At 40.4% G+C, this 22,459-nt stretch overlaps 1 protein-coding gene across 1 annotated transcript; it reads right to left on the bottom strand.

Moving 5' to 3' along the window:
* Nucleotides 1–15,111: 15,111 nt before the first annotated feature.
* Nucleotides 15,112–19,646, bottom strand: LOC115734770 (agamous-like MADS-box protein MADS2). The gene is made up of 8 exons (XM_030665682.2): nucleotides 19,336–19,646; nucleotides 16,793–16,871; nucleotides 16,598–16,659; nucleotides 16,217–16,316; nucleotides 16,090–16,131; nucleotides 15,946–15,987; nucleotides 15,613–15,755; nucleotides 15,112–15,478 (listed from the first exon to the last, which is right to left on the bottom strand). The coding sequence occupies exons 1-8, from the start codon at nucleotides 19,518–19,520 to the stop codon at nucleotides 15,394–15,396; spliced, it is 738 nt and encodes a 245-aa protein (XP_030521542.1). The 5' UTR covers nucleotides 19,521–19,646; the 3' UTR covers nucleotides 15,112–15,393.
* Between the last annotated feature and the right edge of the window lie 2,813 nt (nucleotides 19,647–22,459).

Genomic DNA, 22,459 nt, shown 5'->3' with positions numbered 1-22,459 from the left:
TTTGACAATCCAAAAACTACTTAGGGATAAATTTGTCACAAGTATACTGATTTGGGATTTTTCAGGATATCATCCCCATAAAATTTGGCAAAGATCTAAAATTAATTTTCTCTTTCTATTTTCATCTAAAGATGGAGAAAAGAAAGATGGCCAGATACGAGGGCCTGAGTAGGATCTCCGCATATTAGGGCCCAAGCAGGCCCCGCCCGAGCCCATCAGGCCCGTACAATGAGTGGGTCTAATTATGATATGGTTTATAACGTTTCTTCCTCCCCTTGTCTCTTTCTTTCTTTTTTGTTTAACTTTTCAAAAGTTGTAGGTGTTCTCATTGCGGAGGTTGTTAGTCATTTACTTAAGAGAGGAAGTTAATGAATAGTGAACAATGCACTTGCACTTTTACATGCAATGCTACGCTAACTAACTAAAAACTCTCAAAACTACTTATTAAGCGATGTGGCGATTATTTCATTGAGTATTTAAACAAGTTATTGGCTTAATATCATGGGTTTTCGCTCGTTTCAATACCCCCCCAATCGAAAATTTCCACGTTATTTGATAAGTGAAATTTCTATGGGAAATTCAACCAAAAATAAAATAAAATCTCTATGAGCTTTACTAGTATGTTTGGCATCTCCCTCTTCTCTTTGAAGGGGAAGGAAAGTATGTCAGCGGAGAAAAAGGTTAAAAAAAAAAAACTAAGTTTACTCTCATTGATTTTTAAATCGATTTATTAAGTAACGTGATAAATTATTAAATTAGCTAGTTAATTTAAATAAATCGCCAATTTGAAAGTAGGAGAAAAAAATTCGATGAACCCAATACGCACTAAAAATTGAATTTGGACTCCATATGTGTATCATGTGAGTCCCAAGTGAGGTCCACGGAATCGACGATTCAATGTATTAAATGTCTGATTCTCGTGCAATTGTTTCCTTGAAAGCATAGCTCATTCGAGTAGTGGCTTTCTACTTTAATGTATAAACACTTCCTTTCATTTCATTCGTTCCTTTCAAGTTTAAAGGTTGGTAGTGGGTGGAGACTTCATAGGGGATTGGGTGGCGAGATGGGTTTGGGAGTTCATTTACAAATCTATAATGCTCTTCTAAAGGTGCAATTTCTATATACCAAAAAAAAAAAAACTACTCATTTCATTTACTTTTTTATTTGAATCAAAATTAATATTGTAATTTTCTTTTATGATAGGTAAATTTTACGCAAGAATTTAAAGTCGGGGTGGTCCTGTAATTTCCATCTTCGTGATTGCAAATATGTAATCAAAATACATTTTGTTATTTATTTGGTTTTTGATTACTATTCCATGGTTGAAACTAGGGTAACTTGATTTAGTGGAACGAGTTTTCGGGATTACATCCGCAACACCGTCTCCTCGCCATCCTTATTACACACGGTCGTTGCGGCTCATGCAGATCAAAATTACGCGATGGAAGAACGATACAATCTAAAGTTTAAAGACTCACATCGAGATACGGCTGAAATAAAAAAATAAAATAAAACAGATCGGGAAGAGACGATGTTATCTAGACTTCCACGTCGTGTTAGAAAATTTGATAGAAACATCTCCGGTCGTTGTTTCGTTTCAACTGGTCCACAATAAAACCCGCATTCTTTTCTCTCCTCTAGCTCCTCCTTAAGTGAATTTACGGTGCTCACGATTCCACGACATAGCTGTCCAATATCCATGTACTTGGTAACATATTTTGCATCAATAATAATAATAATAAACCTCGCTCACTGTCCACGCAAATCAGGGCAACAACCCATGCGCATGCCAACCCGAAATTTGGGGTAGAGTATCACTTTTGGACAGCAATAGATATTGGATACCCTCGAAATAAAATAAAATAAAATAATATAATATAATATGGAAAAAAATAAATGATTAAAATAGTAATTATTGCACCTCGAGTGGGATTAGTTGGGTCCGCGACTTTTCATCTCGCGAGATGGATGGCTTGATTGGCCAAATCGGGGTATTGAAAAGAGGTGTCGAAAACGACGTCGCAGCTATCGTTTTACCTTCAACTCCAAGTCCACGTGTCCCTCCCTCCCCACTTTACATGTTGACTGGGGGTTGTGCTCGTTTGAAATTGATGCTAGGTAGAGCTACTCAAAGGCACGTATCTAAAGTCTAGTCTTTTCACTAGAAATGATAATAATAAGGAAATAGGCTGAAAAAGGAAAAAGGAGAAAGGAAAATGAGAAATTGAAATACAAGAAGAATATCATCGAATAAACTTAGCATGTTTGGTTCAGCTAAAACGGTATCATCGAAATTCCCGTTCATCCGAATTTCTAGGCAAAAATGCGAAAACTACTAGCCTCATTAGTTGTTATAGCTATTTGGGATGGACTTAATTGTCATTTTCCCGAGATGTGAAATTTCCCATAAATAGAATTTGGGTCTCCAAATCCAAGGTTAAAATAAAAGTCGCGACATGAAGAGAGAGAACTGTGGAAAATTTTTCGATGATCGGTAAGGGATCACATGGCAACACTTCTGCTCTAGTCAGAATTTGATTTCTCTACTTCTGAAGAAAAGCATTTTCTTTTACTTTTTCAAGTGGCTTCAAAATTATTTTTGGAGCTGTTTCAGAAGTAGAAAAATAAAGTTGCGTAACCATGCGGATTTTTGCTCCGGAAGTTATATTACCAAACGAATTTCTATTGCGAGGCTCCAAGAGGGCGGTTTCTCTTGGGCTCGGTGATTATGGTCTTGGGCTCGATGTGGGCTCAAAACCTGGACCCTAAGGTTAACCAACCCCGAACAGCCTTCTAGGGGCCTTAAATGGATGAATAACCAAACAAGGCTAACATGATAAAAACACCAGTTATCTCCGAACTTCACTCCCATCCAACCTACGGTGAGTGGTGTGTTATCAATTTTACAGGAAATATAAGAAAATTGATTGCGCTTGACATGCGATAATTGACTTCAATGGATAAGGGATAATTACACATGCTCATTGGCTTTGGCCTAGCGTGCGGCGTCGTTCTTGAAGTTTTAATCATGTCAATATGATCCTTCAACTTTTCATAAAGTTCAATCTAGTCCTTAGAGCATATGAAAATATTCAATGCTATCATTTCAATAATTCAAATTAATGGAATTTGTTGATTTGGTCTCCAATCAAGTAAGTTTGAATGGCGGACAAAAAAATAACGTTACGCGTGAATTATCCACGCAAGATATTCAAGTAAAATAATGTTACACGTGAGTTAAATAAGTTGATGGACTACATTGAATAAATTTAAAATCTAATGACGATATTGCAAATTGGGCTAAAGTTAATGGACCGTATTGAACTAATTAAAAGTTCGGGATGACATTGCACACACAATACCAATGTTCAGAGGCCATTTGTCTCATTTTGTGTAACGGCCCCTTAATTAGTTCTAAATTAACAAGAAATAGACGAAATGGATTAGAAAGCCAACTCATGCATAGCGAAGTGGTAAATGATTCGAAATGGGTTGCGAATCGATTAGTAGGCTTGTTGTGAAAATAGTCATCGAGAAGCGGGAGGCCGAGCTGGGCCTACTATCGGTGGAGTGGGGCCATATTCTGACTAGGCTCCAAGTCCAACTAACGTAGGCCGGGCTAGCCCAAACCTAACCAACATGGGCATAATCCGGCGTGAGCCAAGCTATTTTGCAGCGGCTATGCGCCTCGAAGATGAAATAGTAGTTGAAGGCCTACATAGGACAAGACCCTAGTACCCAGATTATTAGTAAGAAAGTGGGCTAAACCCATTTATGTGAATCTCGGCCTCACGGTGCCGACCCAGCCCAAAGATTTCTTTTTGGGCCTTCTCACCACGGCGACCAACATCGGCATGCGGGGAGGTGAGACTCAAGTGCCCGGTTTACAAGGAAATGGGCTCAATGTTAGTGTGGACCAAAACCCACACGGGGCGGACAAAAGCATAACATAACCCATCTGTTCTTCTTTACTTCGATCCCTCGGTTGTGTCACCATACCAGCATTTTCTCTCTTCCGGTGCAGCTCCTTCGGTGGGTACAGTGATCGGCGACTCCTTGGCAATTGGCAAGTCGAGTGGCAACAACATAAATTAAGGCAAGTTGCGTCACTAAACCACATACTAGTTGTAATGCAAGGCAACATGCTGGTGGGCGGTGTGAGTGGGGTGATTCTAGTAGGTGTCGGTGTGAGGGCAGCAGGAAATGGTCTAGCGAAGGCGATTATATGCATGTCGGGTTGAGATGATGGGTGAGCGGGATGAAGAGTCGAATTGCCGAGATTGGTGGTGTTGGGTAGCTCGGTGCAGAGGGTCAAAGGCAAATGTATGGGTGCGGATGGCTTAAGAATTGAGTCGCATGCTAAGAACTATGACTAGATGCGACGTCTTGGGGTAGAGGTTGTGCATTTGAAGGCTGGAACTTCTAGAGTTGATCTAGGCATAGCTTGGTCGAGAATTAGGGGATTCGATATTTAAGGCCTCTGTAGTACTACGATCATCGCTAGTGATGTTATAGTCTAATTAGGAATTCGATTGAGTTGGTGAACAATGTGGAGTGATGAATGGTGACTCGGGAAATGCGGTAGGGGAGTGGTGGCCAAGAAGTTATGGAAAGTAAGAGCCGAACTAGTCATGAGATGATAGACGATAATTTCCTATGTAGCTTGTGTTGTGTTTGTCACTTGATTTGTACTTTGCCGGTTCGTCACTTTGAATACGGGTTGAGTGGTTATGCTAGTATAACTAGACCGAGTAGGTAACATTGCCGGAAATACCTAGCATGAGGTATCGTTAATATGATAATAGGAGTTATTTGTTGCGATACATGACTTGTTAAGTACTTGATACGATTTAAATGTGTACACGATCATGGCCTCATATAGCATGGTTACAAAATGAGAATTGTTCATAGTAATTGAGCTTCATGCTCGGGCAAACACCCCATCGAGTCTATGGAAAGACCATACTGTGTGACTGCGTGGTCCCGCTATGTGTCCGGACCGGTCTCTAAGGTGGTATGAGACAACATTGTTATTGTACACAGAAATGGTCGAGTCACGTTGAGTAACGATAAATTTGTGTCGCATGCATATAGTCATGGTTATACCCTATGTTGTCATGCATTTACTTGTTATCGTTGGTTACATGTTCTAAGAGGAATGTTAAGTTTATCCGCCCGGAGTAATGATGCCGGCTAGTTCTACCGTTGTTTATTCCTTGCCTTGGATTGACCGGTTGGTGTTTTAGAGATTTAACTTGCTGAGTTTATCTCACTCTTTATCGTTGGCATTTTTTTAGTTAAGTGAAATGGCACATCTCCCCGTTCTTCCCACTGTGTTCTATGGGGTGCCCCGTCCGTCTGACGTGGGACCTTATGTCCTTCACCATACCAGGTCTTTCGGGATCGGAGTTTGTGCGCGTCACCTGTCGGTTATGGGTCGACGGTTGGTTGGATGTGGGGGTGATACCGCATCACTTCATGGCCATCTATGGCCGACTGGAGGGTGGCCTAGGTCTCTTTGACCCCCTTCCATTCGACTATGTAGGCAAAGGCTGCTTTGGGGGAGTGAGCGGCGGCTCGACGTAGGAGGATCCCGGTTACCTTAGATGTAGATATGTATATGTTGTGTAGCACTGATCGACACTTTTGAGACCTTAGATCGATTGACTTTAGAGTTGAGGGAGTTTTTGTAAGGTGATAACATTGTGTATATGGGTTTTTCTGGATGTGCCGGATAGAGGCGGTAGGCAACTTTTTGAGATCCTCCCGATGTTATCTCCCTAGTTTGTATTTATGATTGTATCGATCATAGTCGGTTTTTAAATAAATATAGGTGCTGATCTTTTTGGAATTCTAACTATGTTCCTATGAGGTTTCCTTGCTGGATTAGTCGATGTTTAAGGTTAAACTTGACGATCGATAACGTACATTAGAAATTATGGCGAGCCTGGGACGCTACAACTTTATTTGGTATCGGAGCATAGGCCTACCTCGAGTGATAAGGTGCGCTAAAATTTTAGGGTCTAGGATGACCTTGCATGTGATTGTTTTTTTTTTTAAGCTAGGTATCGGTAATGTTTGCATTACTTATTTGGAATCGGTGACAAGTTGTACTTGTTACTTATTGAGAGAACGGTTGTGTGCAGAAGAGACGCAAGGATAGGTGGAGCGGGCGTGCAACTAGCAAGAGTCGCTCCTACTCACCCGAGGGTGCATGGTATTTTGGAAGCATTAACACCTGTGGGAACATTGTTGGCCCAACAAGTGCAACAACGGGCGGCGATCAATGCCGAAGGGGATGGATGTCATGTACAAGGGTTAGTGGAACAATTCTTGAAACTGTATCCCTCAAAGTTCACTCGAACAGGAAAGCCCGAGGAGGTGGAACAGTGGATCAAGGAGATAGAGAAAATTTTCAGGCTGTTGAATTGTACTAATGTTGATAAGATGACTCTAGCGGAGTATCGGTTGGATGAAAATGTCATGTACTGGTAGCAGGCAATGAAGGACATGATGTTTCTTGAATGAGCGGAAATTGTTTGGGAAACATTTGATACTGCGTTTTATGAGAAATATTTCTCTAGCTGTGCAAGAAATAGAAAGTTGATAGAATTTGTGGAATTTAAACGGGGTGAAAGGATAGTAGATGAATATGAGGCAAAGTTTTCGGAATTGTCTAGGTTTGTCCCTCGTTTGGTTGAGCATGCTGAGGATAAGGCAAAAATGTTTCTGAAAGGTTTGAAACCGAAATCGGAGATACAGAAGCGATTAGCGCTGTTCGAACCAATGACATATCGAGAGATATATAATCGGGCACGGTTGTAGAACGAGGAGATGATCGCGGATAAGACAGAGTCTAAGCCTTCGATGACCCAAGATAATGAGAAATATGGCCAGAGGCCAATTCGGTCGGGTCGATTTTAGTTTAACCCTAACAAGAGGCATTTTGGGGGGAGTTTTAGTAAACAAGGTGGAGGATGGATTGTGGAGAGGAAATCGAAGTTTGGAGAGGCATATCGTCGGTGCGATAAATTCCATGGATTCGCTCCATGTCCGTCATTAAGGAAGTGCTTCGGATGCAGACAAGTGGGACATATGGTGAGAGACTGTACGTGAAATGGGCCACAAGCACGGGCGATTCCTCCTCAATAGCTGCAAGAGACGCCAATGGCGGGAGGACAACGGAATTATCAAAGGCCGCTAGCTCGGGGAAAGGTGTACGGGGGCACTTAGGAGGAAGCCGAAACTTCCAAAAATGTTATCATAGGTATCATCTTTATACATGGTCATAAAGCTTATGCCTTATTCAATTCGGGTGCCACACATTCCTTTATATCTGCTTGATTCATGAGATTGCATGGATTAGAATCTAGCTAATTAGAAGTACCATTGATTGTCTCGATACCGATGAAAGAGAGTGTGCTGTCTACTTTAGTTTGTAGAAACTGTGAGATTGAGATTGAAGGGAGGAGACATGTGATTGATCTAGTGGCGTTAAGCTATATATGACTTTGATGTCATTGTTGGTATGGACTAGTTGAATAGACAGCGAGCTACAGTGGATTGTTATGGGAGGTTGATATTTTTTAATCCACCAAATAAGCTTAACTTCGAATTGCAAGGAAATGGGGTAAATGCCACAAGGGCGCTTATTTATGCGATCGAAGCTCGCCAACCGCCGAATGAGGGATACTATGGATCTTTGGCGGTTGTCAATGATAAGTAAAAGCCAGAAAGGAAACTTGAAGAGATACTTATAGTCAGAGAATTTTTGGACGTGTTTCTTGAAGAATTACCAGAATTACCCCTGGAACGAGAAGTAGAGTTTGTGATAGAATTAGCTCTAGGAACGGAGCCCATATCTAGGGTACCTTGTAGGATGGCCCCGACGAAATTGAAAGAATTAAAGGTACAATTACGGGAGTTGTTGGACTAAGGGTACATCATATCTAGTGCATCATCTTGGGATGCACCGGTATTATTCGTGAAAAAGAAAGATGGATCCTCGAGACTATGTATTAACTACATGCGGTTAAATAAGATGACGATCAAGAATAAGTATCCATTCCCAAGGATTGACGACCTATTCGATCAACTTCATGGGGTGTCGATGTTTTCAAAAATTGATCCTCGTTTGGGATACTATCGGTTGAGAGTCAAAAAGGAAGATATTCCGAAGATGGCTTTTCGGACGAGGTAAGATCATTATGAGTTTCTAATAATGACGTTCGGATTAACTAATGCCCCTGCTGCTTTTATGGATTTGATGAATCGGGTATTCAAGCTTTTCCTAAACAAATTCGTAATTGTGTTTATTGACGACATATTAGTCTATTCAAAGAAAAGGAAGCAACATAAGGAGCATCTGAGGTTGGTGTTGCAAACGTTGATGGATCACAAGTTATACTCCAAATTTAATAAGTGTGAATTTTGGCTTATTTTCCTAGGTCATGTAGTTAATGGAGAAAGAGTCTCGGTGGACACGGCTAAGATAGAAGTAGTACTTAATTGGCCAAGGCCGACCACGGTAACTAAAATTCGTAGTTTCTTGAGACCGTCGGGATATTACGAGAGATTTTGTGGAAGGATTCTCGAGGATTATCGGTCACCTAACTCAATGAACCAAGAAAAATGTGAAGTTTAAATGGTATGAAGAATGTGAAAGAAGTTTCCAAGAACTTAAGAGAAAATTGACCACAATGCATGTATTGACGATGCTATCGGAATTGAGAGGATTTGTTATCTATAGTGATGCCTCACATAAAGGTTTTGGCTGCGTTTTAATGCAAAACGGAAAAGTGGTTGCTTATGCGTCTAGACAGTTAATGCCTTATGAACTGAATTATCCTACACACGATTTGGAATTAGCGGTAATTGTTTTTGCACTAAAGATATGGAGGTATTATCTATATCGAGAGAAGTTTGAAATATATACCCATCATAAGAGTCTCAAGTATTTATTTTCTCAGAAAGAGTTGAATATAAGGTGAAGGAGATGGTTGGAGTTGTTGAAGGATTATGATTGTGATGTCTTGTATCACCCAATAGGGTGGCGGACGCTTTAAGTCAGAAGTCGACATCCATAGCAAGCCTACGGATTCGAGCGTGAAATCTGCTGAAAGAACTTCCGAATTTGGAATATAATTTTGAAGTGGATGACTTAACGGGAATTCGGGCAACGCTTAGAATTGAACCCGAGATGATGCAAAGAATTAGAGCCTTGCAACAAACGGACGAAAGAATCTCGAAGATTCGGGGCGAAGCAATGAAAGGAAAACGGTTGGATTTTGGTATGTCGGAGAATGGAATTGTCTATTTTTGTGGACGTATTTGTGTGCTAGATGATAAAGAGTTAAAAGGAGAAACTTTAAATGAGGCTCACAAGAGCAAGTACAGTATACATCCATGGGGCAATAAAATGTAGCAAAACCTTTGACAAAATTACTAGTGGAATGGAATGAAGAGAGACGTCGCTCAATATGTTGCAAGGTGTCTGACGTGTCAACAAGTCTAAGCAGAGCACTAGAAATTAGCGAAATTGCTGAAGCCGCTCGAGATCCCGAAATAAAAATAGGAGCATATTACCATGAACTTTATTCAAGGACTTCCTAGAACGTCAAGTCGATACAATTCTATTTGGGTGATAGTTGACCATCCGGCAAAATCAGCTCATTGCTTGGCGATGAGGGCGGACTACCCAATGGAGAAGTATGCTGAATTATATGTTAGGCATATCGTTCGACTTCATAGTGTTCAATGACCATCACTTGAGATAGGAATTCAAAATTTACATCAAATTTCTGGCGGGGTTTATAAGAGGCGCCGGGCACCAAATTACAATTTAGTACTGCTTTCCACCTTTAGGCTGACGGATGGACAGAAAAGGTCATCCAAATCTTCGTAGATATACTTCATGCGTGTGCCATAGATTTCAAAGAAAATTAGGATGAAAAGTTATCTTTGGTGGAGTTTGCGTACATTAATAGTTATTAGCGGAGCATCAACATGGCACCATTCGAAGCGCTATATGAGAGAACTTACAGAACACCTACGTATTGGTCCCAAGTGGGTGAAAAGAAGTTGACAGGACTGGGACTGGTACAAATTACTTCGGACGTAGTGACTATAATCTGTGAGCGGTTACGGACAGCTCAAAACTAACAGAAAAGCTATGCCGATAATCGACGGCGCCCATTGCGGTTTCAAGTAGGCGACCATGTATTTTTGAAGGTGTCACCGATGAAGGGAATATCTCGATTTGGGAAGAAGGGAAAGCTTAGTCCGAGGTATGTTGGACCCTTTGAAATCTTGAAAAGAATTGGCAAGGTGGCGTATCGGTTGGTGCTTCCACCAAAGATGTCCAACATATGCAATGTCTTCCATATCTTAATGTTAAGGAAATACCAAGCGGACCCGTCTCATGTGTTGGATCACGATACCATGGAAATAGGCGAAAGGGTTCGTTACACTGAAAAACTAGTTAAAATACTAGATCGAAAAGAACAGAAACTACAAACCAAAGTGATTCCATTGGTAAAGGTATTGTAGCAACATTACAATTAGGAGGAGGCAACTTGGGAAAGCGAGGCCACCATGAGACAACGACATCCGTTCCTATTTGAATGATGTAAAGAAACAGACAATCTCGAGGGCGAAATTATTTAAGAGGGGAAGAGCTTGTAACGCCCCCTTAATTAGTTTTAAATTAGCAAAAAAATAGACGAAATGGATTAAAAAGGCGACTCATGCGGAGCGAAGTGGTAAATGATCCAAAATGGGCCGTGAATTGATTAGTGGGCTTGTTATGAAAATAGTCATTAAGAAGCGGGAGGCTGAGCTGGGCCTACTATCGCCGGAGTGGGGCCATATTCTGACTACGCTCCAAGTCCAACTAATGTGGGTCGGGTTGGCCCAAACCTAACCAACAAGGGCATAATCCGGTGTGGACTAGGCTATTTTGCGGCGGCCATGCGCCCCGAAGATGAGATAGTAGCCGAGGCGGGCATAGGAAAGACTCAAGTACTCGGATTATTAGTAAGAAAGTCGGCTTAACCCATTTAATTGAATCTCAACCTCATAGTGCCGACCCAGCCCGGAGATTTTTTTTTTGGGCCTTCTCACCACGACGACCAACGTCGGCCTGCAAGGAGGTGAGACTCAAGTGGCCGATTTACAAGCAAATAGGCTCAATGTTAATGTGGACCAAAACCCACACGGGCGAGACAAAAGTAGAACACAACCCATCTTCTCTTCTTTACTTTGATCCCTTGGTTGTGTTACCACACCAGCATTTTCTCTCCTTCGGTGCAGCTCCTTTGACGGGCACGGTGATCGGCGACTCCACGGCAATCGGTAAGTCGAGTGGCAGCAGCATAAATTAAGGCAAGTTGCTTCACTAAACCACATACTAGTTATTGTAATGCGAGGCAATGCTGGTGGGCGGTGCGAATGGGGTGATTTTGGTGGGTGTTGATGTGAGGGCATCATGAAATAGTATAGTGAAGGCGATTATATGCATGTCGAGTTGAGATGATGGGTGAGCGGGATGGAGAGTCGAATTGCCGAGATTGGTGGTGTTGGGTAGTTCGATGCATAGGGTCAAAGGCGAATGTATGGGTGCAAATGGCTTAAGAATTGAGTCGTGCGCTAAGAACCATGATTGAACATGACATCTTGGGGGTAGAGGTTGTACATTTGACAGCTGGAACTTCTAGAGTTGATCTAGGCACGGCTTGGCCGAGAATTAGGGGATTCAATTTTTAAGGCCTCTATAGTACCACGGTCATCGCTAGTGATTTTATAGTCGGATTAGGAATTCGGTTAAGTTGGTGAACAATGTGGAGTGATAAATGGTGACTCGGCAAATGTGGTAGGGGAGTGGTGGCCGAGAAGTTGTGGGAAGTAAAAATTGAGCTAGTAGTGAGATGATAAACGACGGTTTCGTATGCGGCCTATGTTGTGTCTATCAATTGATTTGTACTTTGCCGGTTCGTCACTTTGAATATAGGTCGTGTGGTTATGCTAGTATAACCAGACCGAGTAGGTAATAATGCTGAAAAAACCTAGCATGAGATATTGTTAATATGATAATAGGAGTTGTCTCTTGCGATACATGACTTGTTAAGTACTTGATACGATTTAAATTTGTGCACGATCATGGCCTCATATAGCATGGTTACGGATTGAGTATCGTTCATGGCAATTGAGCTTCATGCTCTGGCGAACACCCCATGAAGACTATGGGAAGATCCTCTTGTGTGACTAGGTGGTCCCGCTATGTATCCGGACCGGTCTACGAAGCGATACGAGACAGCATCGTTGTTGCATATAGAAATGGTCGAGTCACGTTGAGTAACGATAAATTTGTGTCACATGCATATAATCATGGTTATAACCTATATCATCATGCATTTACTTGTTATCGTTGGTTATATCTTCTCGGAGGAATGATAAGTTTAACCACATTGAGTAATGATGCCCGCTAGTTCTACCATTGCTTATTCCTCGCGTTGGATTAACTAGTCGCTGTTTTAGAGATTTAACTTGTTGAGTTTATTTCATTCTTTATAGTCGACATATTTTTAGGTAAGTGAAATGGCCCATCTCCCCGCTCTTCCCACTGCGTTGTATGGGGTGCCCGTTCGTCTGACGTGGGACCTTACCGTACCATCTCTTCCAGCACTGGAGTTTGTGCGCTTCACCTGTCAATTATGGGTCCACGGTGGGTTGGATGTGGGGGTGATACCGCATCACTTCATGGCCATCTATGGCCGATTGGAGGGTGGCCTAGGCCTCTTTGGCCCCCTTCCATTCAACTATGTAAGCGATAGTGGCTTTGGGGCAGCGAGTGGCGGCTCGGCATAGGATGATCCTAGTTACCTTAGATGTAGATATGTATAAGTTATGTAGCAGCGACCGACACTTTTGAGATTTTAGATCGATTGACTTTAGAGTTGAGGGAATTTTTGTAAGGTGATACCGTTATGTATATGGGTTTTACTGGATGTGCCGGGTAGAGGCGTTAGGCAACTTTTTGAGACCCTCCCAATGTTATCTCCCTGGTTTGTATTTATGACTATATCGATCATAGTCGATTTTTAAATAAATATAGGTGCTGATCTTGTTGGAAATCTAACTGTATTCCTTTAAGGTTTCCGTATTGGATTAGTTGATGTTTAAAGGTCAAATTTGATAGTCGGTAACATACGTTAGAGAATGTGGCGAGCTTGGGATGCCACATTTTACTAGTGGACAAAACTGTGATTTGAAGTCTCCTAAGTTTTTTAATCAAACGATTAAGAAAACATTACGAAGAATTATGCTCCTTGACCAATTAAAAAGTTTAATATTCCCCATTAATGTCTCCCCATTCATATTAAGCTTTTGATGCTTTATGATTAGGAAAATTAGAGATTGGGAAAAAATATATATTAAGGCTCCGTTTGTTTTGCAAAAATTTTAACATTTTTGGAAAATATTTTCACAAAGTCATTTTCCGAGAAAATGAAAATATTTTCCGATGTTTGGCTAAGATAAAAAATATTATTAAAAAAATATTTTCTGCCATTTGATAAGGAGCATCTCCTAAATATTTATAATATATTCATGCGCTAGTGATTTACGCAAGGGTTGCTAAAGAACCCAACATAGACATCGTGGTCTCAAGCCTGGATCTCGTACTAGCGGGCACAAGACTGGTCTTGGGTCCACCGAGACCAAGTGCAAGAATTCGATGCTCGTTCCTCGTTCTTGGGCGCCTCGGCGAGGGTCTATAGAAGTCGAACCCATCACCGAAGTTTGGGTTCATCGAGGCTAGGGGTATCGGTGTGGGCAACTAGGGTCCTAGGCAAAAGCCCGACCTCGATGGACGCAAGTTCGGCTAGGGACTTGGGCACCGACACCTAAGTCCCAATCATGACCACGATGTACCCGGGCTCGACATAGATGGATTGGGCTGTCGGCATAGGGGACCCGAGCACGGGCACGGGATTTTCGAGCTTGGCCTCGATGGACCTAGGCTCGGGAGTTGGTGGCCCGGGCTCGGGCATCGAGGTTTGGAGTCCAACCTCGACGGATCGAGGCACGAGCATCGCGGACTCGAGCTTGACCTCGATGGACTTGGATGCAGTAGCTAGGGTCTCGAGCACGGCCTTGATGGACCCAGCCTGGGCACCAAGGTCCCGAACCCGACCTCGATGAACTCGGGCTTGGGCATCGAGGACCCGACCCTAGCCTTTCTCATCCTGGCCCCGCTGCTAAGGGTTTAGGAACAAGTGTTGCGGTTCCTGTGCCCAAGTGCAAAGATTCCAGTTCAAGTGTTGATATTTAGAAAATCAAAAATCATTTTTTTGAATTTAATTTTTAGTAAGAAAACCTTTTCGATTGACTCATTTCCTAAGCAAGTTTAAATGCTGGAAAATGAGGAAAATAATTTCCCGAAAAATATTTGCCCCCAAGCAAACGGAGCTTGAGTTCAAAGGGAAGCTTCACTGTTTCAAGCATGTACGTGAGTGTGTATATGTTAAACCGCCTTAATCAACATGCTTAAACGAGTGTAACTAGCAACTACGGAAATCACGAAGCGTCATCCATGCGAAGGAAATTTTAACTTATAAAACTGGACGGAATTATCCCACCAATAATGTGTACCAACTCTTTCTAATTATACCGGTGCACGATATAAAAGTCAACAAAAGAAAATTTGTCCGGTTGAATTTAATTGAGGAAATTTACACAATCATAGTTCTAAACCTATTTGTATAGATGTCAACTCTGTATTAAATCTTTGGGTAAAATTTTAATGTAATCCTTACGGCCAGCGAAATCTACACCGTCACGTAAGGATTTTCTAGCGAAAATTAATTGGGAGGACTCCATTGGCATTCGTACAAAGATTTATGACTAAATTGTTAAAAATTAAAAAAATTTCGAACTAAATTGATATCGTGCTAATACATTTACGGCTGATTAGGAACGCAATCACTTCACAGCAATAATAACAATAATAATACATTCGAAAATATTTGGTTCGCCAAAGTTCTCTCGGGCGGCGTTCTCTGACCTTTCGTTACTTCACAAAATGCATGGCGCCGGGAAAGTAAACATTCACAATCAAAAAAGAATTCCATACATCAATAACATAGATGAATTCCAAATATAGTTAGCTAGATTGGCGACATAACGAAGCAGATCTTTATTCTTATACGACATAATTAGCTAGATTGGATTCATGTTGTCCTCCCTTCTTGGGTATGTCCCTTGCCATGGATATTATCCGAAAACGATGGATCGTCGTCCGGGTCATCTAGAGGAAGAATCATATATCAGAACGAAAAAACTGGAAAATATATTCGATACGATACTTCTTCCGAGCAGTCCCGCTTGCGAAACGATTCAGAGCATCCACCCAGGAATGAATCCATTGGGATGTTGGTCAGCAGCCGAAACATTCGCTTCATTCGAACCCGCATGATCGTACCTGTCGAATTAGTAAAAGCAAAGGCGCGTCATAACTTCGAAACAAAAACCATCTATTCGAAAGGAAAAAAATGGTCGGGAGAAAGAAAACCCTCGAGATGGTGGTATCGATCCGTGTACAAAACATCAAATTACCCGATTTGCGATGTCGGGTTGCCCCCTAAGGGCTGGAAGATCAATCCCTGCGACTGTGAGGGAAGACGGCTGTACGAGATGCTATTGTGATCCTCGGCTTCCCATCCGAGCCGGAGAGGGATCCTTGCATTGCTCTCCTCCAACTGATGAACAATATATTCAGTCAAGCTTGAACCGTAATGTCTCATGAACGTCAATGATTCGAGTCCATAAGATGTAATGTTCGATATTTTTGAGTTACAATCTAAACAGTCTTGAGAAACTAATGCCGTATATTCGATCGAGTTTGATGCTGCGACATACGTGTAGATGAACTATGGGGAATGATGTTACCTTCTTCCTTAAATCTCTGTTAGCTTCAACCAGCATTTGTTCCTGGGTACAAATTACAAGAACCAAAAACTTAAATTACAAATAATTTCATAAATAAATAAATAAATAAAACTTGGTGACAGTCACACGAAATGCAACACATACCTTGTGCTGAAGATGAGCAAGCTGATCAAGCATGAATTGGGTCTGCATTGGACATAACACAAGAACGTTAAACTAGAATTTAGCAAATCATACGTTTGACGTCGGTTTTTTGTGTTGTGATCATCACCTTTGTAGACCGGATTTGCTTCAGAGAGTTCTCTAACTGGTGCTCAAGTTGCTCCAGCTCCTTTGTGTTTAGGGGAGCCAAATCTTCCCCGAGGAGGTTTCTAACGAATCGGAATGGAGTGTTAGCCCGGAGAATATTATTACAACGATGATCATAACCGAGTCTTTATCTCGTTAATCCAGGTCCAGCTTATGGATCCTATGGCGTCGTCGCATTCATTTAGCACATGAAAATTCATCGAGGAAGTCGCGCCAACCGAAACACAAAAACCTTTTTTCGTTTCTAGTTTGGAGAGAGAAATGTTCAAGGATACCGATTTTCTAGCTAATTAATCACGAACATGAGATTGTGAGTTGATAAATAGACAAACAGGAACACTACCTCTGAGACCGCTGGAGGACCTCAACTCTTGCTTTTAGCTTCAAATACTCCTGGTAGCTGTTCTGTTCAAGCCAAATATGATGGAGCTATAAGAAGAGTTTGTGATAATTTTTCCGAGAAGGCGGGAATGATTAAGTTCAATGGCGGTAATTAGTTTAGCGATTAGAGATGGAAAATAAGATTAAGGGGCTATACCTGCATCTCATCGATGGAGCGGTTGGTTTCAAGCGAACCATAGCTGCACTTCTGGTACTTGTCAATTGTTTTCGACATGCTAAGGATGTCCCAGAAACCAGTTGGGAAGAGAGACCAAAAAAGAATCACAAACAGAGAAGGAAAGATAACATACGCACAAGTTTCAAATTAGCTGAAGCAATTTACCAATTTCATCCCCCCACACCACAAAAAATAAATAAAAAAATAAAAAATAAAAAACCAGCCCACATTTATATATATATATATATATATATATATATATAGAGTATTGCTATGGATGCACGCAGATGTATAGCCATGTTCACCATGTTCAGCAAATTCATTCATATTTACTTTGTAAAATTGCTTATGACCCAATCAGTCCTAAACCTATTGTACATACGTCAATTCAGTCCTAATTTTTTTAAAATTTTGTGAATTGTTGCTTAACCTTAGCACAAAATTCTTATACAGTCATTCCAGCCAATTTTCACCTGAAATCGACAATGGCCGTACAATATTTATGAATGGCTGGGTAGTTTTCCCTTTAGAAAAGAGATGAGCAATGGTGAATCTTGCATATGCATAAAACTAATTAGCCAGGAACGGTCAACTGATTAACGTTGCCTTTCAGAGTATTTATTATCACAAAAAGAAGCTTTACAAAGTAGTTGTTGATTTTCTGACCCCCCCCCCACAACCGAAAAAAAAAAGAGAGAGTAGTTGTTGATATAATGAGAAACTATAAATATTATTGAGAGCCAATGAAGGCAATGGTTGCATGATACAATTGAAATAGTCGTACCACTTACTAATACATTTCCACGTTATTGTGCACTCATAACTTCATAAACCATTAGACAAATTATGCATGATAGGCGTATAAAGCAGTCCTGTATGACTTCTGCAAACAAAGTCGACCGGTTCAAGTATCGGTGTCATGAATGATAGCGCGGCTCCGACGGTAGACGAGGCAAAAAGTTTTATGAGTGCACTCCAGTTTAAAAAATAAAAACAAAAAAAGCTTGACGATAAATGATAGATTCTCTTCCTGTTCTATATGGTCTTCAGATACGAAATACATGTTCTCTATGTTCTAAGCAATGTTGGTATTATGTTCTTCGCCAGTTAGTCTTCATGGTATCTCCTCGTTTGACAACGTTTTGGTTGACTTATGGTGGACTGATTAGATCATGAGAGGTCTCATTTATCTGCTCTTTAATGAGCATTGTCCCTGTCTGGTTCTTACTTCGTGTATTTAAATTGTCCGAGTATTTTCTTCATCAAAGATCTCGGGGACATGAGAAACGGACTATTCGAAGATAGCCCCTCATAAGAACTGGAAGGAAAATACTACTAGTTCAACATAACCCTAAGTAGAAGTGTTATAAGTAGAGACGCTGTTTAGGTGTTAAGAGGGTTCGTGGGCTGTAAAAAAATGGATAAAAAGGACATGTTAATGTGCACTTTAAAAAATATAAAATAAAACGATCGTTTCAAAACCGACGGCAAATTTGACAGCATGTACATTCAATGATAAAGAAATTGACAGAGAAAATTAGGCTGTATTAATTTGTTTTAGGGTTTTCAGATATTTGAAAGCTAGCAGCTTTGGAAATAAGAAACAGCAGCCTTTTCTCTCTCTCTCCTCGCTCTCTCTTGGGAAATTCCCTTAGTCGCACCACCAAATTGCAGGAGGACTCTCACTGCAAGACATCACATCTCTGGGGAACATATCACAACAGTAATTTCAGTTCTGCTTATGTTTTTTTTTTTTTTAATGAATCCATCAGTAACACACTAATTCATGTTAATTGCTCCTGCTCTTGTCCTTACATTTCCCATGTGACAGCTTCTTGACTGATGGATATAATTGGGAATCAGCTCTTTAAGATGGAACGCGCAAGAAACTTCAGGACAAATCAAAAGGCGAAAAGGGAACAAAAGATAGGAAATAAAGAAAAACCATGTTACAAGGTTGCTTGATTCTGTCTGCTTACAACTGAAAAATCGTTTCTTTGCGATGCTCAGAGCTAACCCTAAAACAAGAAACCTAACTCCATGAAGAGATCGAAGGCAATCTAAAGGAAAACAAGAACTATATAACTCAAAAGTATATTGTTTTGGAGACTGTTGTAGGGCAAAGTTAACATATGTTGCTGACATGAGAAAAGACAACTTCAAACCTCGCCAAGTTGCAGCAAGAAGACCATTATGTAGTTCATCAAGAAATACCCAGATCCGGAAGGAAATAGGGTTCTGGAAAACAAAGCAAGACGAAACAACAAAAGAGAGAAGAACAACCCCGAAAGACCCTAGAGAATAACATGAGACGTAAGCAGGGAGAAACAGAAAAATTAGGAGGATATGACTTGATTGATCAACAGGAAAATAAAGAGAACAAAGAAGAAGAGAAAATCCATCAAGAACGAAACAAGGAAAGAGAAAACGAGAGAGAGAGAGAGAGAGAGAGAGAGAGAGAGAGAGAATTCACTTACAGTATGAGGGAAAAGAAGAGTTAAAGAAGCAGACAAGTAGAATACCTAGAACTGCTGCAGAATTCATAGAGCTTGCCCCGGTTGGAGAAGATGATGAGGGCGACCTCAGCATCGCAGAGAACAGAGAGCTCATAAGCTTTCTTGAGAAGCCCATTTCTTCTCTTCGCAAATGTGACCTGCCTGTTGATTTTGTTCTCTATCCTCTTCAGCTCAACTTTCCCTCTCCCCATCTCTCACTTCTCTTCTTTCTCTGATCGTTTCCAGTCCTGGTTAAGAGCCGAGCAAACTTTCTTGAGGAGCTCAATGGTTAGGGTACAAAAAGGAGATAGAAAAGGGAACAGTCATTATACTCTAATGAAGGAAGGGGAAACCCTGGTAGGTTTTGCTGTACATTAACATGTGCCCTAGTCAGCTATTTGTGTGCATTGCATTGTTATAGATGGATGATGTGATGGGTCTCCAAGAAAAACTCTCAAAATTAGTAAAACGGTTTTCTCTTTTCATTAGTCTTGATAACGTTCTTTTCTTTTTCGGATTAGCTTTGATGAAAAATATGTGGTTTCCTAAGCTATTTCCGGAAGCACAAATGATGACGTCTTCTAAATGGCGAATGCAAATATGGCTCACCCTAGGTTAATTTGTACAAAAACAAATGAGCAGGCTACTTATGTAACAACAATAATTATAGAGAGATTTTCTTGGAATGCTTGTCGTCACTTATAACGCGATAATTGGGTGTTAGACTTAATTATTTGAAAGTTACTCATTTTACCCACTAAACTATTTTTTTATGTTTTATTTCTTCCGGAACAATAACAAAGACTTTCTTTTTTTTTTATTATTATGGATCTACTCTAAGAGTTTTCTCTTGTGGGCTACATTGATTAATATAGTAATCACCATTTTATGATATTGGTCTAATGAAGAAAATATATAAATATTTTTAATTAGTTTAGTATGGGGCTGGTTAGTGTAGGCTGAGTTGAGCCCGGTCCGTGGTGAGAGGGTCTAGCTAAAAACTCTATAGATAGAACTCAAATCTCTCATCTAACCCTAATGCACAAATAACCTCGCACAAGGAGTCGTCATAGAACGTGATTCGTGAGGGGCAATCTCTTTGAAGTCGGTGATTAAGAGGGTTATAAAGGAAAAGCGCTTTAGCATTGGATTATCGCTATTCCTCATGAAGAGCGATGGATTCCAAATCAAATGTATAAATTCCATTGATCCGTTATACCGTTTCGTGATTCTAGTTATGGTGATCTTGGCTGTCGTTTTAAGGTTTCAATCGTGGCTTACATTACTACCAGAAATTCAATGTGTAATCATAGCAATCAATGTGTATTCCTAAATAATTTTATTTTTTAATTATTCATCCATTCGGCCAATCAATGACCAAGGCAATTCAACCTCGCTACTCGGATTGTTCATGACTGCTTCATGATAGAGTAAGATTTGAAGAACAAATAGATGCATCCGATAAAAGTTCATTATCGATAGACAAATTTTTTTTATTTATTTCCATTTTCGGAAACCGAACAAGGAAGAATTAATTCAGAAGATCAAAAGAATTTCTACAACGGAGCTGTAACTGAGCCTAACACTATGTTGTAATCAAAGAAATAAGTAAACAATTCCTGTAAGAAGACAGGAATCTAGGAACTTCTACCCAAACACAAGAAGGGACATAGATCTAGAGGACAAGTGGTAGTTGCAGCTTGAAGAGGACCACTCGCTCATAGCATTGCTCCAGACAAAAAATTTGGAGATTGCATCTCTATTATTTTAGAGCACAATGTGACACGAGTGTAGGGGAAAAATCATGTTTTCTTATGATTTCTTATCATGGTATTTTGGAACTAACTAAATATCAATCTTCCCTCATAATAATCCCCAAAAATCAATTTCCAATCTAGTTACCATGACAAAGAATAATGTACTAAAATCAATCATTAAATTTACATATTAAACCATGCAATGGAAATTTTAATCGAAAATTGAATATGATCCACTTACTAATTATATTAATTAAGAGTCAAATATACCATACCTAGTATTACCTTTTCCCTCTACGCTTTTAGGCCCATTTAGTAATTGTGAGTCTTTCTTTCTATGTACCAGTGGTTAAGAACTTATCTGCACCTTATAGTGTTAGACAATGCGCCCGTGCACTTTTGTTACGATACTCATTCATTCCATGGAATTTTTTATTTAGGAGAATAACAAGATGGATTTTCGCTATTGAAGAGGTCCACCTCTGTTAAAAACAAAAAAAAAAGACCGACATTCGCCGTTGGATGCCTGATATATGCGTTTGCAAGTAATTTTGTAATCGTATTTTCTCGTATGCCCATCATTCAATGATAAGTATGTAAGTGATCTTTTACACCGATACCGAACTTCATAAAATCCACAACTTTAATATAATTTAAAACAATAAAGGTGGATATGACAGCATCCTATAATGTCTTGTATTACGTACTCGGCGATTACGTGGTCATTTCCTGCTCGGTGACCCTTGTTGACAATCCGGGTTTTCCACCGGATCCTCTTCACATGTCCGTCAGGATGGCTTGATGTTGACCACCTCTCTCTTGTTGAATCAAGCAAATATCTGGCAAAAGAACAAAAAAAAAAAAAAAATATCAACCAATCAAAAAGCTGACCAGAAGAAGCTTTCGTTTGCATCTTTAGGGTAATCGCACCAAAAGTTTTAAATTTGCGTTAATTTTCACTTAAATTCTAAAATGTTCTTTAATTCATTTAAGTCCTCAAACTTATGTTGTTCTTCACGTTAGTCCTACCATTAACTTCATAGATTTTCTTTTTGGACGGAAAAGTCCATGCGGAATTTTTGTATGTATTTTTCTTTTTTTTTTTACAAATAGCACTAATATGGTGCCAAAAACCAAAGATTAAAAGAAGACACAGTTTAAAAAAATTTGTCGAAAACAAAGAGAGAGATAGGAGGGTGAGGATAGGGAAAGGCGCCCCCTTAGTCATTAGTGAAGGATTGGCGATTGGGGGCCAGGGCGGCCCTTGCGAGCTCTAACCAACCCTCGCTCTATATTGGAGAGGGCAGTTGTGGCCATCACCAACTGAGGGCACCTCGCTAGCCCACCGGAGAGTATCCGCTGCCACCTTCTTGTACTCAACCACTTGCGCAATC

The sequence above is a fragment of the Rhodamnia argentea genome, chromosome 7 (assembly GCF_020921035.1).
Source record: "Rhodamnia argentea isolate NSW1041297 chromosome 7, ASM2092103v1, whole genome shotgun sequence".
Lineage (NCBI taxonomy): Eukaryota > Viridiplantae > Streptophyta > Magnoliopsida > Myrtales > Myrtaceae > Rhodamnia > Rhodamnia argentea.
Note: the sequence above shows the minus strand (reverse complement) of the source record. Positions and strands in the feature narration are given on the sequence as shown.

Excerpts from the sequence above, each read along its gene's own strand:
- LOC115734770 (XM_030665682.2), bottom strand. The coding sequence starts at position 19,520 with ATGGGGAGAGGGAAAGTTGAGCTGAAGAGGATAGAGAACAAAATCAAC. Across the intron at positions 16,872-19,335 it reads GAATTCTGCAGCAGTTCTAG|CATGTCGAAAACAATTGACA; the intron begins GTATTCTACTTG and ends GGACATCCTTAG. Across the intron at positions 15,479-15,612 it reads AACCCGACATCGCAAATCGG|GTACGATCATGCGGGTTCGA; the intron begins GTAATTTGATGT and ends CTAATTCGACAG.